Source organism: Primulina eburnea, chromosome 9 (assembly GCF_022965805.1).
Source record: "Primulina eburnea isolate SZY01 chromosome 9, ASM2296580v1, whole genome shotgun sequence".
NCBI classification, from domain to species: Eukaryota; Viridiplantae; Streptophyta; class Magnoliopsida; order Lamiales; family Gesneriaceae; genus Primulina; species Primulina eburnea.
Window position 1 is genome coordinate 19011689 of NC_133109.1, and position 18379 is coordinate 19030067.

Below are 18379 nucleotides of genomic sequence, written 5' to 3' on the forward strand. Positions count from 1 at the left end.
GCCAAGAAATCACAGCCTCAACCTTACTGGGATCCACTGATATACCGTCCGGATATAATATGACCCAGAAATATCACCTGTTTCAACCTAGAACTCGCATTTCGACAATTTAGCATACAGTTTCTCCGTCCTCAAAATTCTCAACACAGTCCTCAGATGATTAGCATGCTCAATCATATTCTTTGAATAAATCAATATATCATCAATGAATATGATAACAAAATCATCCAAATATTTCTGAAAGACGCGGTTCATCAATCCTATAAATACCGCCGGTGCATTCGTCAAACCAAATGGCATGACAATAAATTCATAGTGTCCATATCTGGTTCTGAATGTTGTCTTAGAGATATCAGAGTCCCTGACTCTCAGTTGATGGTATCCAGATCTCAGATCGATCTTGGAATATACAGATGAACCCTGCAACTGATCAAACAAATCATCAATACAAGGCAATGGATATTTATTCTTTACCGTTGCCTTGTTCAGCTGCCGATAGTCGATACAAAGTCTCATCGACCCGTCTTTCTTCCTCACGAACAGTACTGGAGCACCCCAAAGAGATACACTCGGTCTAATGTACCCCTTGGCCAGTAAATCCTCCAACTGTTCTTTCAACTCCTTCAACTCGATTGGTGCCATCCTGTATGGAGCCCTAGAAATCGGAACTGTTCCTGGCATTAACTCAATGCTGAAGTCTATCTCTCGAATCGGAGGCAATCCAGGAATCTCATCTGGAAAGACATCAGCAAACTCACATACCACTGGCAAATCCGCCAATGATGGGCTCGATTTCAGTAAATTAACTGAATATACCAGGAATCCATCCGCTCCCTTCTGCAATAATCGAGTCATATTCATTGCAGATATCAAAGGAATTCTGGCACGAGAACATTTACCATAAAATTTCCACTCCTCAGCCATTTCAGGTCTGAATCAAACTATCTTATGGAACCAATCGACTGTAGCTCGGTACTTGGTTAGCATATCGATACCGATAATACAATCAAAATCAGATAAACCAAGCACAATACAGTCTAACTCAATCGTATGCCCATCGTACTGCAGTATACACTGATTTAACAGATTTTACTGATATCAAACATGTTCCTAACGGAGACGTGACAGATACTACAGTGGCTAATGACTCAACAGGCAATGTGTGCATTAATGAAAATCTCTCCGAAATAAAGGTATGAGATGCACCAGTATCAATCAATACATATGCAGGATAACTAGAAATAAAACAGTTACCTGCCACAACATCATCAGGTGCGTCCTGTGCCTGCTCCTCGGTCAAAGCAAAAACTCTGGCCTGCTGTCTCGGAGGCTGGCTCGCTGTCTGGCCCCCTCCTGGCCTCTGCTGTGACTGAGTAGGCAAGTGCTGGCTGAAAAGTATGAACAGCAGATGGTCGTCTACCTGCCTGAGCCACTGATCCCGATGACTCAGCTGCCTGTGATCCATGGGCACTCCTCTGTGGACACACTCAGGCAAAGTGTCCCTGCTGTCTACAGATACGACAGCTGCCAACCACTCCTCGGCACTGATCTGTGGAATGCCTCCCTCCACAAGTACCACAGTACGGTCCTGTATAACTCTGGCCCTGACCGGTCTGTCTAGAGCCACTCGAACTGGACGAGCTAGTTCCTGACTTCTTGAATTGCTTCCCTCTAGCCTTCAAGAAATCCTTCTTCCTGCTACAGCTACTGCCACCTTCAAATCGAGGAGGTGGTTGTTGCTGTCCCGGTACTGGAAGCACCAACGAAGCCTCTCTCTGTCTCATCAGACCTGCTTCGGCTCCCTTGGCTCTGTTCAAGGCATCGGTGAAATTGTTTGGCCTCCCAGTATTCACCAAGGTAAAGATTTCAGGATTAAGGCCATTTATGAACTGGTCCGCAACGGCCTCATCATGTTCAGCTACATGGGGAGCAAATCGGAGCAGTGTAGAGAACTTAGCCACATAGTCCTCAATGTTTAATTGGCCTTGTCTCAAGTTTGCAAACTCGGCTCTCTTGTCCTTCCTATAAGATACTGGAAATAACCGTAGATAAAATTCAGACTTAAACACATTCCAGGTAATGGCCGTACCTCGTTGTTCCAATGCCCGTTTCGTTGTGATCCACCAGTGTTTAGCAACATCATGCAACTGGTGTCCGATCAATTTCACCCTCTTTTCCTCAGTATATTCCAAAGATTCGAACATCGCTTCAATATCGTCCAACCAACTTTCACATTCCACGGAATTCTCCGTACCTTTCAAAATCGGTGGATGAAATGACTGAAACCTTTTCAACAGTTTCTCCATCGGTGTAGGTGTCACATCCATGGGAGGATTCGATGTACTCCCCTGTTCTAGTATTCTTCTTGGAGGCATATCTGAAATTAAAAGGATTAGCAACCCCAAACCAAAGTTCTATTTCAGTCCTCCTCTGATCATCTTACTGCTGATCTAGAATCGGCTCTGATTCATTCTCAATAATACATGTTTTTAAATCAAATCAGATAAATAGACAAACATGTATTATAAAGCAGTAAATCATGCTAGCAATCAAAAGCAGGAAAGAAAACACATTCTACCCCGCTCACTAGCTCCTATCTCAATCTAAAGGATCTATCGCTCTGATACCACCTGTTGTGGGGACCCGGACGCTAATCAAGTTCTTAATCATCATTGGGACTAATTAATCAATTATAAAACATGGTCTAAAATTTTTTTCTTTTAAAATGCGGAACGTAGTGACATAAAACATACATATATACTTCTCAGTATATAAAAGTACAAATCCTGTACCACATACATTTATTCAACTAAGGTTTAAACAGCTAATGTCAAGTGTCCAACCCTATCTCTAATCCAAGTCCGGAGCCTCCACTCTAATCACGATCTTTCCTCATCTCCTGGACCCTGATCCTGTCCCACCTGTTGTCATGTACACATACAGACAAGACAACAGCCGGATAACTCCGGTGAGAATAAATCCCAGTATAAATCAACGAAACATGCAATCATATAAACAAATATAAAGCATGTAATCAGGTAACAGATATATGTATCAAAATCTGAAACATAAACAATCATAGACTGTCGACAATGCTCATAACTCTATCATTCAGACTAGACTCAATCCTAGTCTAGGGATCCCGGTTTCCAGATGTGGTGTTCCTATATTGAATTCCGTAATAGAAGGAACAGTAATTCCATTACTCGATATAACCAAATATGGTGTTCCTATATCGAATTCCGTAATAGAAGAATTCCAATCCTATTTACTCGATATAACCAAATATCCGGTGTCCTGGCCTAACCGTCATGGACTATAGCTCTATCGCTAATATCCTATCTTGAGACATCGTGCAATGTGCCCGTGGCGATCCCGCCACTGTCAGGAACTTCTGTCCCAAGATTTCTACACTATCCTGTGGACATCGTGCAATGTGCCCGTGGCGATCCCACCACTATCAGGCACTTCTGTCACAAGATTACTCGTCTAATACCTGCTATCTATAATTCAAGAGAACAAGTACATCAATCAAATCAATGCAAATATCAATGCAATAAAGTAAAGTATGTGATTTAGGTAAACTCAAGTCTAAACCGACTCAAGTCGATCTCCCAATAGCACATTGACTTATACCTTTCTTTCGTTGGTTTCTGGCTCAGTCGAAGTCCTGAATTCACAGTCTGTCTGGCAATGACAATATCAATAATCTCATGTCAATATACCTTTCAAATCAATAGCAATCTGATCAATCTTGATTTAATTCAAAATCAACGGCATAACGGTACAATTTCAATATCCCCGTCAATACAATATCCTCAGATCACAGTTGCAATCCATAACCCATATCCAGTACAATCCGTAATCCAATCACAATTCAAATATGTCTGGTATAAATCAATATACCCTAAAAATTCATAACAATTCCATAATCAGTCCGTTTCTCAATCTGACTTCGATTCTACGATGTCTAACATGTCAAGAACATCATATATGAATCCTATTCAATTCTGACAATATCATAATTTCAAAGAATTGTAAACGTATCAAAACTTACGTCCAGTTGTAGCCTATGTCGATAGGATTACAGTACTGAAGTCGGATTACAAATCAGACGGACGGATTTCTCGCGAATCAAATTCGAATATTAAGGATCAAAGTTTTCCCTGGAATTCCGTTTTCTGAAGCTTAAACATATGTACATATATATATGTATACATACACTTACATGCAGCAAGGCGAATGGCGCACCCTTCATGCAACACGTCTCGCGCATATGCGCGACATCTATCGACGCATATATGCGAGACACTAAGTCTCGGCGCGTGACTGGCACCTCGCCTCGCGCATATGCGCGCCCATGATCGGCGCATATGCGCGAGTAGTTCTTCACAACTCTCGGGTTGTGTCGCGCAGGTGCGCGAATCCAAGTCGCGCATGTGCGCCAACCTTTCTGGAATGCTCGCGCATGTGCGCGCATAAAGTCCCGCATGTGCGCCGATGCTACTGTCTTGCATCATGGGCTACTGCCTTACTCGCGCATATGCGCGCCTACTCTTCGCGCATATGCGCGAGACCTTCGGCTCTCGCACATATAAACTCACCTAAACAAATTTTAATTCGTGTCTCGGTTAATTCCATCGTAATCGTATCAAATTATAAATCAATAATTATAGATTACTAGGATTACATTTCCGGGCATTACACAGAGTTTGAGTCTATGGCAGATCAGCCTAGCTAGGGCAGAACTGCCGAGTCTTTGTCAGAACCGCGAAGTCTCTAGACTTATGGTGTATCGATGAGCTTAGATGTAGATCGACGTCTATTGTAGACATTCGATACAGCATACCAAATTCTAAATTAGATTGGGATCCCTAGGTTAGAAATAAGTTGAGATAAGATAACAAGTCATTGACTTAAATACAGATTCGTATTGATTCATAATGATTGTTTATACTTTTATATATGTTTTATATGATTGCATTGATACATTGTTTATACTGGGATATTTATATCTCACCGGAGTTATCCGGCTGTTGCCTTGTCTGTATGTGTGCATGACAACAGGTGGGACAGGTTCAGGGTCACAGAGGTGAAGAAAGATCAAGTTAGAGTGGAGACTACGGACTTGGACTAGAGTTAGGGTTTAAACACTTGTTATATAGGTGTTAAACCTTAGTTGAAACTGATTGTATATAGTGCAAGATTTATACTTTTAATACTGACGTGTATGTAAGATGTATGCCATTACGTTCCGCTTGTGATAATGTGTTTTAAAAAAAAATTTAGACCCTGTTTATTCTAATTGATTAAATTAGTCCCAATGACGATTAAGAAGACGATTAGCGTCCGGGTCCCCACAGGTTGTCTCCCAAAATTTGGCTTTAAATAGGGGTGCATTGTAATGTATTGAGATATCCCTCATTCTATGAACAAATCTTTGAGTTCATAATATTCCTCTCTATATTTTTCCATTATTTCTTCATTTAAATATAATTAGCATGTTAATTTCATATTTAAAGTTTTACACTTTGAATAATGAATAGCTAACTTCCTAAAGATGAGATGAAAAGGTGAAACTCTTGGCATGATAATAAAGTTACTAAAAAGTAAGAATCTATGTTTTATATTATTTAATCATTATTTATTGTTTATGTTATATTTATTTCTTTAAACATTTTTATACCCTACTTATAAGTGGGAGTTTAGATTTATTGTTGCTATATGTTACACTAAATTCTTGGAACAATTTAAATGTTAGTTTGGTATTACCAACCATTTAAAGTTGATCCCTTGATTTATTATATATGAATATATTATAATATTAAATTCTTGGAACCATTTAAATGTTTGTTTGGTTTTACCAACCATTTAAAGTGGGAACCTTGATTTACTATATATAAATATATCATAATATTAATTTATTGGTACCATTTAAATGTTAGTTTGGTTTTACCAACCATTTAAAGTGGAATCTTGATTTAGAGTTTACAAATATATATATAGCACAATAAATACTTTGACACATATTATATACTTATAAGATAATAATATATAACATAATATAAATATGATTATTTAATATATTGGAACCATTTTATTAAGTGGATTTCAATAATGTTCGTTAATGTTAACTTTATTAAAATACCAAGAGTGGATCCTTTAATCTCAACTACTTAATTAAAATTTGAACAATTAAAAATTACCAATTAAAGATTCAAAAAAACTAAAAAATAAAAATAAAAATAAAAAGACATTGTAGTGGACTTGTAATTACCTTAGCTTCCTCGTGGATACGATATTCGAACTCATTGAATTATACTACTTGTGGAAAACCTGCTCTTGGGAGTGCAACAATCAAAGTCGCAACAAGTTTTTGGCGCCGTTGTCGGGGAAGTATAATTTAATTTCAAGTCTATTTAATTTTGTTTATATTTATTTTTCTTTAGTTGAATTTTTATTGCTTTTATGTGTTTTTATTCTTTTTCTTTTTTATTTGCATGACCATTTGGTCACGTACACTTAGTGGTCGACTTATTCGAAATAACCCTTTATTTTTACAAAACATGGCAGAAGAACCCATACAGGAAAATGAAAATGAAATTCAATCTCAACATGATCATGATAGGCGAAGAACACTTAGAGATCACATGAATCCTACACGTACTAGTGCACCTTCATGTCTAGTTTTTCCCCTGATGCATCTCAATTTAATTTTAATCCTGGTATTATCCAACTTTTACCCAACTTTCATGGCTTAGATTGTGAAAATCCATACATGCATTTACGAGAATTTGAAGAAGTGTGCAACATATATAATGATCTAAATTGTAGCATGAACACCATTCGACTTAAGCTTTTTCCTTTTTCTTTAAAAGATAAAGCTAAAACTTGGCTACAAAATCTTAGATCGTGATCCATTCGAACTTGGGATGAATTGCAATAACAATTTTTGAAAAAGTTTTTTTCATCTCATAGAACAAATTCTTTCAAAAGGCAAATCATCACTTTTACTCAAAAACAAGGAGAAAATTTTTATCAGTGTTGGGATAGATACAAAGAATTGCTTAATCTTTGTCCACATCATGGTTTTGAAATTTGGAGAGTTGTTTCTCAATTTTATGAAGGCTTAACCCCTAAAGATAGGCAAATGGTTGAATTTATGTGTAATGGAACATTTGAAGATAAAGATCCAAACGAGGCAATTGAGTATCTCGATTCATTGGCTGAAAATGCTCAAAATTGGGACACTATAGGTACAATCGAACCATCAAACAAGATTCAATCTCCTACATCTGGTGGAGATATGTACACTCTCAAAGATGAACATGAAGGTTGTGGAAAATGTAAAATATATTATTACCCTTCGAAGTGGTAAGGTTGTGGAAAAATCCATTCTTGAACATTGTGAAGATGATGATAAATCAAATCCAAAGGGTAAGGAAGTGGAACCCATAACTTGCGAAGAGGAGGTTCAACAGACAGCGTAACCACCATTCCCTCATGCATTGAAAAATACAAAAAAATCAAATTTGAATTCTGATATATATGATATTTTTAAACAAGTAAAAGTTAATATTCCTTTATTAGATGCAATAAAGCAGGTACCATCATATGCCAAATTTTTGAAAAACTTGTGCACTGTGAAAAAAAAATTGAATGTGTAAAAGAAAGCATTTTTAGCCGAACAAGTAAGTGCAATCATTCAAAATAATAATACTTTGAAATACAAAGACCCTGGTTGTCCTACTATTTTCATGTATTATTGGAGAACGAAAGATTAAAAAAGCCTTTCTTGATCTTGGAGCTAGTGTGAATTTACTTCCATATTCAGTTTATCAAGAACTCAATCTAGGCGAGTTAAAACCTACTTCGGTGACACTTTGACTTTCCGATAGATCTGTTAAGGTGTCAAGAGGTATGATAGAAGACGTGTTGGTCCAAGTTGATAACTTTGTATATCCTGTCGATTTCATAGTTTTAGATACACAACCTATTGAAGCTTGTAATGCAATTCCGGTAATTTTGGGTTGTCCATTTTTAGCAACTTCTAATGCTCTAATAAATTGCAGGAACGGAATAATGAAGTTGTCATTTGGTAACATGACCTTAGAGCTTAATGTTTATAATCTTTGTAAGCAACCACATGACAAAGGAAATGAAAGTGAAGATGAAAATATTATTGAAACTCTTGTAGAAGAAAACATTCAAGAAGGGAGTACTCATGACCAATTAGATATTTGTTCAATTGATACTGTTAAAGAAAATATGGAAATTGATCTTGATGATTTTATCAGGTATCACTCATTACCAGGATTAGAGAAAGAATTTGAGGCAAAATATGAGAACAAAGACAAACCAGTAATATTGGAGTTAAAACCCTCGCTAGAAGAATTGAAGTATGAATTTCTTGGAGAAGATGAAACATATCCGGTGGTAATTTCTTCCAAACTAGCAAGTGATCAAGAAGGTAAATTAGTTGATATGCTTAAAAGACATAAAAATGCAATTGGTTGGACACTAAAAGATCTCAAGGGCATTAATCCACTAATTTGCACACACAAAATTCATTTAGAAGAAAATGCTAAAACATCTCAACAACCACAAAGGAGATTAAATCCACATATGAAAGATGTTGTGAAAACTGAAGTTCTCAAATTACTTGATGCTGGAATTATCTATCCTATTTCTGATAGTAAGTGGGTAACTCCAACGCAAGTAGTTCCACAAAACTCTGGCATCACAGTGATAAAAAATGAAAAAGGTGAATTGTTAACAAGTCGAGTCCCATCTAGTTGGCGGATGTGTATGGATTATAAAAAATTAAATGATGCCACTAGAAAAGATCATTTTCCATTACCATTTTTGGATCAAATTTTAGAAAGAGTAGCTGATCATCCCTACTACTGTTTTCTTGACAGATATTCATGCTATTATCAAATTCCCATTGCACTCGAAGATCAAGAAAAAACTACATTCACATGTCCTTTTGGAACATTTGCATTCAAAAGGATGCCATTTGATTTATGCAATGCCCCAGCAACATTTCAAAGATGTATGCTAAGCATGTTTTGTGACATGGTTGAAAATTTTTTGGAAATTTTCATGGGTGATTTAACTGTCTTTGGGAATACATTTGATAATTGTCTTGAAAATTTGGAAAAAGTTTTAAAAAGATGCGAGGAAAAAGTTCTTATTTTGAATTGAGAAAAATGTCATTACATGATTACTTCTGGAATTGTTTTGGGACATGTCGTGTCATCTCATGGAATTGAAGTTGATAAAGCAAAAGTTGATGTCATTGTCAATTTACCTCTCGCCAAAAACCATTAAAGAAATTCGTTCATTTTTGGGGCATGCTGGATTTTATAAGAGGTTTATAAAGGACTTTAGTTTAATCTCTAAACACATTTGTAACCTCTTAACAAAAGACACTGCATTTCAGTGGACTCAAGAATGTCAAAATGCTTTTGATAAAATTATTCCACATTTAACATCAGCTCCTATCATGCAACCTCCTGATTGGTCTTTACCATTTGAAATCATGTGCGACGCGAGTGATTATGCAGTCGGTGCAGTACTGGGTCAAATAAGAAACGGTAAGCCTTATGTGATATATTACTTTAAACAATGCTTAAATTAATTACTCAACAACTGAAAAAGAACTACTTGCTGTAATATTTGCATTAGATAAATTTCAGTTCTTATTTGATTGGATCAACGACTATTGTGTTTACTGATCATTCTGCTATAAGATATTTGTTGATGAAACAAGATGCAAAGCCACGACTGATACGATGGATTTTGTTGCTCCAAGAATTTGACATTGTGATCAAATATAAAAAGGAACCAAGAATGTCATAGCCGATCATTTATCGAGACTAGTAACAGGATCATCTTATGAAATGACACCAATTAACGATAATTTTCCTGATGAACATCTATATTCAGTTACTACTACACCTTGGTTTTCTAATATAGTAAATTTTCTTGTGATAGGAAAAATTCCACCGCAATGGAGTTCCCAAGATAAGAGAAAATTTTTGAATGAGGTAAAAAAATTTTATTGGGATGATCCGTATCTGTTCAAGTATTGTCCAGAACAAATTTTTGAAAAGACGTTACATACCCGACAATGAGGTAAGTTGTGTCATTAAATTTTGTCATTCAGAAGCATGCGGAGGACATTTTTCTTCAAAGAAAACGTGTGGGGCCCGGGGCCGAAGAGGGCGGGGGGTGATTGTCTGTGCCATGAGGTTGCACGGACAATGAGCGGCTCCTGGCAGGCTTCTAGGTGGAGGGAACATGAATGAACCGATCCCGCACCGGAATGAGAGGGATTCCGAGACTGTTCAATGTAATGGATTGTAAAGTTGAAGAGGGCTTAAAATATTTGATATGTACTACTCATATCAAGAAGGTGCATCTTCTTTTCGGTAGCTCATCATATAAGAACTCCAAAGTTAAGTGTGCTTGACTTGGGGCAATTTTGGGAGGGGTGAACTCCTGGGAAGTTTCTCAGGGTGCGTGTCAGTGAGGACATAAGCACGTTGGAAAGACTCGTCTTGATACAGTGAGTACAGTCGTCGAATTTGGGGTGTTACAAAACGGCTGCAAAAATCTTGCAGTACTGTGGATTTTATTGGCCCATTTTGTTTAAAGACACCCACGAAATCTGCAAGATATGTGAAAATTGTCAAAAATTGGGTGAGATTTCAAAAAGAAACATGATGCCTTTGAATCCTCTCATTGAAATTGAAATCTTTGACTGTTGGGGAATTGATTTTATGGGACCTTTTCCACCGTTGTTTGGATACTTGTATATTTTAGTTGCAGTAGATTATGTTTCCAAATGGATAGAGGCAATTCCATGTCGAACAAATGATCATAAAATCGTCATCAAATTTTTGAAAGAAAATATTTTTAGTAGATTCGGAATTCCTCGAGCTATGATAAGTGATGGGGGAACTCACTTTGTTAATAAACCATTTGCTTCATTAATGAAAAAATATGGTATTACTCACAAAGTAACAACTCCTTATCATCCTCAAACAAATGGACAAGTTGAATTAGCTAATAAGGATATAAAGCAAATTTTGGAAAAAACTGTTAACTCAAATAGAAAAGATTGGTCTCTGCGACTTAATGATGCACTTTGGGCATATCGAACAGCTTTTAAAACATCATTAAATATGTCTCCCTATAGGTTGGTTTACGGAAAACATTGTCATTTGCCTGTGGAATTGGAACAAAAAACTTATTGGACGATCAAAACTTTTAATTCAAGCATGGATGATTGCAAAAAATTGCACAAATTGCAACTTAATGAACTTGATGAACTCAGAAATGATGCGTATGAGAATTCAAGGATTTATAAAGCAAAAATCAAATCATTTCATGATAAACAATTCTTAGAAAATCTTTTGAGATTGGTAAAAAAAGTTTTGCTTTATAATTCTCGACTTCACATATTCCCAGGAAAATTACGATCAAAATGGACAGGCACATATGTTGTAAAGCATGTGTATCCTTATGGAGCTGTGGATATTGAAAATCCTAAAAATGGTGATGTTTTTAAAGTAAATGGACAAAGGCTTAAACCATTTTAGAAAATGAAATCTTTCAAGAAGAGTTTATTTCCCTTTTCGATCCTTGATTTTTTGTGTTGCATTTAATTTTGTTTGTTTTTATTTCAGGTTTCTTTACTCTTTTTATTTTCCCGGTTAAATGGCGGATAACGGTACTCCGTGACTCTCATAGTCGGTTAAATCAGTTTCCCCCAATTGCTGATAAAAAAAATCGTTTCCTTTCTTTTCAAAATGGATGAAATTCTCTCAAAAATTTGTAAATATTTTCCTTCTGTTTCTGAAAATGTTCTAAGAAAAATTTACGCAGGTAGTTGTGAAAGATTGAAATTGCTAATGCAAAAAGGAATTCCAGAAGATATTCGTCTTGTAATAGAAGCTAAGTTCCGATTAGGAGGAGAAGTTCCGCAATCATTGCTCATTCGGTATTTGATTGGATTAGGAAAAAGCACTTATGCGAAAAACTGAAGGGCCAAAAGGTTAGGAGTTTGTCATAAGTGTGCAAGATGGACTTGTGACAAACGATGCAGATCTTTAGGATCTGTTTCCAATAACACAGAAGATAAAATTGGTTTCATTCAGAATGGGCTGAGTAAGGAGTCTTTAGATAACATCTTATTGACTCTTGAGACGCATTCTAATGGATATGTGCATATTGAACTTCTCCGTTTATGGAAACAATTTCAAGATGAGCGTCATAGACTTGGGAATCCGACAAAAAAAGACCCTATTTGCCAATTTATAAGAAAATTTGATGAGAAGCATATCCTCGACTCATAGAAGGCGTTGAAGCCGTTTCTGGACATAAAACCAGAGGAAAATTGTGAGCCACAATCACACTAATTTTTATATGCATGTGTGTCATTATTGTTTTTACTTTTTATTCTGATTACAGCTGTGACCCATAGTTTTGTCATGATAATATATTACCCCTATAAAATCTCTCATCTCTCTATTTTCGCAGACCAAAAAGAAAGTAAAAACATGACTGGATCTTCTGGACAAACATTGAAAAATATTTGTGTATTTTGTGGGTCGAGTCTTGGAAAAAATAAAGTGTTTGTAGAAGCAGCAAATAATCTTGGAAAGATATTGGCTGAGAAAAAAATTCACTTGGTATATGGGAGAGGTAATATTGGGTTAATGGGATCTGTTTCAACATATGCTCATCTTGGAGGTAGTCAGGTTTTAGGTATTATTCCTACAGCTTTAGCTGAAGGAAATATTACAGGTGTTACGATTGGGGAGGAATTAAAGTTTATTCTATGTATGAAAGAATCACATTAGAACACAACCAAGTCCATTTAGAGATTCATCTGCACAAACAACATATCCTCCTGAGCCTGATGGCAAAGCTAGCACTAAAGCTGCTGTCAAATTTTCTTTCAAAGTTTGAAAACTTGACTCACATTCATCAGTCCACACAAAACGTCGATCTTTTTGCGTTAATTGAGTCATAGGCCTTGCTATAATAGAAAATCCTTCAATGAAACGCCTATAATATCCTGCCAATCCCAAGAAAGTGCGATTATCGGAAATATTTGTCGGTGTTGGCCAATTGATAACAGCTTCCACTTTACTAGTATCCACTGATACTCCTTGAGCTGATATAACATGACTCGGAAATACTACTCTGTCCAGCCAGAATTCACATTTAGAAAATTTCGAATACAATTGCGCTGCTCTAAGCATCAAGAGGACTAACCTTAAATGTTCTTGATGCTCCTTCTTTGTTTTTGAATAAATCAAAATTTCATCTATGAAGACAATAACAAATCTATCTATAAACTCTCGAAAAACACGATCCATCAAATCCATAAAAACCGCAGGAATATTAGTCAATCCAAAAGACATAAGTAGAAATTCATAATGTCCATAACGCGTTCGAAATGCTGTCATCGGAACATCTTCCTCTCGAAATCTAAGCTGATGGTAGCCAGAACGGAGATCGATCTTTGAATATACTGATGTACCCTACAAATAATCAAACAAGTCATCGATACGAGGCAGAGGATACTTATTCTTCACAGAAGCTTTGTTCAATTGCCTGTAATCAATCCACATTCTCATCGTTCCATATTTCATCTTTACAAAAAATACCGGAGCTCCCCAAGGTGACTTACTTGGTCTAATATAGCCTTTTTCCAGTAAGTCTTGTAATTGCTCTTTGAGTTCTTTCAATTCCGCTGGAGCCAAACGATATGGTGCTCTAGAAATAGGATTTGTCCCGGACACAAACTCAATGTTAAAATCAATTTCTCTCTGGGTTGGAAATCCAGGAATTTCATCGGGAAAGACATCAGGAAATTCCTTGACAACAGGAATATCTGAAACTTCAAATCTTTTTCCCTATGTCGCATCAACTTCATAGATCATGAATCCTTCATTCCCTGTTGACAAGATTCTAAACATTTCCATTGCCGACACTAATGGAATACGTGATTGCAAATCACTACCGTAAAAATTCCATTATTGCCAAAATACGGTCTGAATCTGACAACTCCATGGAAACAATCAACGCTAGCTCGATAATTTGATAGAGTATCCATTCCAAAAATACAATCGAAGTCCGACATATCTATCTTGATTAGATTAGTTATCATAATATTATCATCGAATCTAATCACACAATTCAGAATCATCTCATGAGACATCAAACATACACCGGCAGGTGTAAAGACTGACACAGTGTATATCAACGGAGTATTAGCAATCTCATGCTCATCAACAAATACAACAGATACAAATGAATGAGATGCTCATGTGTCTATCAGTATGCGCGCAGGATGCTTAAAAATAAAGCAGATACCTGCGATAACTCCGCCTGGTGGGTCTTGAACTTGATCTTGATTTAAAGCATGAACTTGAGCCTCCTGTTGCCCTGGGAAATGCTGTTGTGCAGAACCTCTAGGCTGAAGATAGCTAGACTGCTGAAAAGACTGGGTCGGAACAAAATGTCTTGTTGTTTGTCCTCTAAAACCCTGACCAAACTGAGGTTGCTGAAATTGTTGTCTTGCTGCATTCGGACATACTCTAGCATAATGTCCAACTTGCCCACAGATATTACAAGATCCATGAACTCCCGTACACTGAGTACTGGAATGCTTACCACCACAACGATCACAAAATACTCCACCTGGTGACCCAACTGAACTTCCATGCTAACTGCCGGAACTAGAAAAACTACTACAAGTTTGTTTCTTGAACTGTTTTCCATTGGCCTTAAAGTTTGCTGCTTTTGTTTTTTATAAGACTGTGAAGGCTGATATGGTAGTAAAGGTCGGTATAGTGATGCGCCCACTGGAATCGGCACATTACCTCCGAAACTCTGAGGAAAACCTGGTTGAACTGACTGTGGTTCTGCCAAAAGTAGACTTGCCTCCACATTCTTGGCTTTCTCAACAACATCAGCATAATTAACAGGCTCTCCAGCTACAACTAAAGTACAAATGGTTCGATTCAATCCTTGCATAAAATGTGATAGCTTGTTCCGATCCCTGCTAGCAACATGAGGAACATAGGCAAGAAGCGCTAAAAATTGAGAGGCATACTCCACTACAGTCATATTACCTTGAGTCAATCTATTGAATTCAGCTTCCTTGGCAGAATAATACGAAGGCGGTGAATACTCTCGAGAAAAATGAGCGTAAAATACATCCCAAGTAACTCTCTCACCTGATTCTTTCAGAGCTTCCTCAGTAGTTTCCCACAATAAACTGAGCTCGGTCTTTTAATTGAAAAATAGCCAACTTAAGCTGCAAATCAGGAGTGTACTCCAACATATTAAACAAACGCTTCATACTTTTTAACCATGCTACAACTTTCGCACCATCTTCATTCTCAAAGAATCGAGGAGGACGCATGTTCTGAAATCGGGATATCACTAGTTCTATTTCACCCATTCCTGTAGTCAACTGATCCACTTCATGCTCACCGTTAACATTTCGTGCTTCACCGCGAGGACGACAACCTCGTCTTCCCCATTCAGTCTCGTTAATTCCTCTCACATTAAGAGCTTCTGATTCCTGAACAACTTCATTTCCTTTTCTGCCCTTACGTCCAGGTTCCATCTACAAGACACAAGGATTTAATCCACAGGCAGAAACAAAATAACCGGTTGAGTATAAGAACATAAACTTAAACTAATATGTTGTAGTCATGCTGATACAATTAATTCAAAACATATAAACAAGTAAGAGCAAGTAATCAAACACATGCACAATCATTTTATTTGTGTCTAAACTCGAGTGTTTGGGCCTACAGAAATTTCGGCATGACCTCCCCGTAAGTAGGACATCCCAAAAATCTCAAAACACAACAACAATAATGTACGCTCGAAATAACATCAAGTTCACAATCAACCAAACAAATATCCTACAGCCGCACTGGCCAGGACTAGACACAACATACCACAAATAAAATCCAAACAACATTAAAAACAAAACCATACATCTACACAGGGCATCTCACTGGCAAATGTATCAAACCAGTATAATATATAAATATCTGGCAACTCTGACACAAACCAACTGACTACTGAGTACCACTCGCTGATGCTCCACCAGATTCGTCAAATCCTCTGGAATGACCTGCTATAACATAAAAAACAACCACAACATAAAAATAAAACAGGAGTCGGACCCCAGTACAATAAACCAGTAAAATCACGATGTATATAAAAGACATGTAATAATACCAAGTAAATGCAATGACATGCAATTCATGAATGGTAGCAATTGAATCACGGATACCAAATGAAGTCAAAACGAATAGCATTAACAACAGTAACAGTGGCCACCCGTGCCAGGAATGCAGCATCAAATTACCGTTCGTCCATGCACGTAGCATCAAGAATGCGAGTAGCTAAGTCGCTCGTCTCTAGCTGTCATATGAGAATGTTGCTAATCCTAACCCGCTCGTCCCTCTGATGAATCAATATAGCTCAACAGAATCAACATAAATAGCCGTCAAAGGAAACAAGGCTCAATATGTTATGCCAACACCATTAATGCATGAATGCAACAGAATAAACATTCAAGGCACATAATAGCAAACAACATTCACCGAATATTCTTACACGCCAATGTAAGCGTCATAATGATATAGGTTTGAGCGTACCTCAACTTCAACTTACAATACCACAATAATTTCTTACGGGCTTTCTGATAAACACGTCCAACGATAAAACCTACAATGCAAATTCACTATATACTTCAATATACTGCATTCTAACCGACTAAAAAAAATTATATCGGAGCGGTTAAAATCGAATTTTCGACAGCCTATACAACCCGATCAAATTCTGGAATTTCCAGCTTAATACCTCAAGAAACGAAGCTTAAACACATAACGGTGATCTCGCGAAGATGGCTCGCCGGAAATGTCGTCGGAAATATTGTTGACGATCTGAAAAATGAGCTAGAAATTAGGGGAAAAGCTCAATCATTCACTTTTATAAACTAGTACACCAAGAACAACCAAAATTTGAAGCCAAAAGCTTACCTAAAACCGAATCGAAGCTCACGTACAGTGCTGGAAAACAGGACCGATCGAACTCGATAACTTCCGATTCATGGCAGGAAAGAAGTTAATAGAATGGAGGAAGAAAGTTGCAAAGTTGCTGGGCTACTTCTCCGATCGAGGGCGGCGCTACGCAAATAATGCAGAAAGATGAGAAGAACGACGGGTTGCTGGAATGGAAGAAACTTTCTAGATTGAGCGATCTTATTTTTCTTCTATCAAATGGGTTAAATAAAATGAAAATGGGCTGGGCCTTGCTTATTGTGCTTCACAAGCGCACTACCATGATGTTTACTAATTTCTAGGTGTAAAAAGACCTTTTTACCCCTGAACATGACATTTTTCGTTTTAGAATTTTTCTTGATTTCTTTGACTCTAACATGTCCCAAATAATTATTTGAGCTTAAATTAAAATTCCCATAATTTTATTTAGCTAAAAACTAGGTTTTTTAATTAATTCGTAATTAGACATTTTGAAGGCGTTTTAATCCAGGAAAAAATCCCAAACTTCAATATAAAATTCTTAAATTCTAATTTTAGTCTTTTTATATTATTTTAGCCCTCGTGAACCACGACTCGATCCATGTGAGCCTTGTTTCAGTTTATTTTAGTTTAGACAACCCTAATATGACCTATAAACTTCGACCCCGAGCCATCTTTCGATTTTCTCGAGCCACCCTCAAACCATGTGAACCAAACTTTGACCAACCCATTAGAGTACTCTACTGGACCCTTGGATCCCATAGAAATCACCCCAAATCAAAAACCGAAGACCCCCAAGCCCCACCATGTGCTGGCCGAGAACTTCAAGTACATGACACTCACGTTTTTGGCAGCCTAGGACCCTAGACGACCGAGCCACCCTTGAACCAACATATTGTGCACTCACCTAGGACCCTAAGTACTCACCCAAGCCAAGCCCAAACTCCCTTGGCCGAGCGCACAACTCTGCACAGATCACAGAACCTGCGCACCATCACTTGCAACTCTCGGGTAGGAGTACTCCCAGCCCACTTAGCTCGAGTCGTAGCATGGCTAGGACTCTACCCTGGACTCACCCATGAACATGGCTAGCCCTTGGTCCCAGCCGAACCAAGCCCAGCCCTCCAAACATAAAAACCAAACCCCCATGATAATTTAGCGCAGAAAAGTGTTTCCCCTCTTGTTTGGTCTTGTGCAGCGTGTGTGCGCATAGTTTGGTGTTCAAACTCACGTGAAAGCATGTTGGTCTATTCCTATATCAGGGCATCCCTTTAACCATAAAATACATGAGT

General features: G+C 37.4%; 1 protein-coding gene across 1 annotated transcript; it reads right to left on the minus strand.

The window, feature by feature from the left end:
* Window positions 1-12863: 12863 nt before the first annotated feature.
* On the minus strand, window positions 12864-13439 carry LOC140840780 (uncharacterized mitochondrial protein AtMg00860-like). Its single transcript, XM_073207944.1, has 2 exons — window positions 13291-13439; window positions 12864-13218 (listed from the first exon to the last, which is right to left on the minus strand). Exons 1-2 carry the CDS (start codon window positions 13437-13439, stop codon window positions 12864-12866), a joined length of 504 nt encoding a protein of 167 aa, XP_073064045.1.
* Window positions 13440-18379: the final 4940 nt, after the last annotated feature.

Bases quoted from the DNA above. Each gene is read 5' to 3' on its own strand.
- LOC140840780 (XM_073207944.1), bottom strand. From the start codon at position 13,439: ATGTCTTTTGGATTGACTAATATTCCTGCGGTTTTTATGGATTTGATG. The intron at 13,219-13,290 runs GTTAGTCCTCTT...CTGGCTGGACAG, and splicing joins GAGCATCAAGAACATTTAAG to AGTAGTATTTCCGAGTCATG.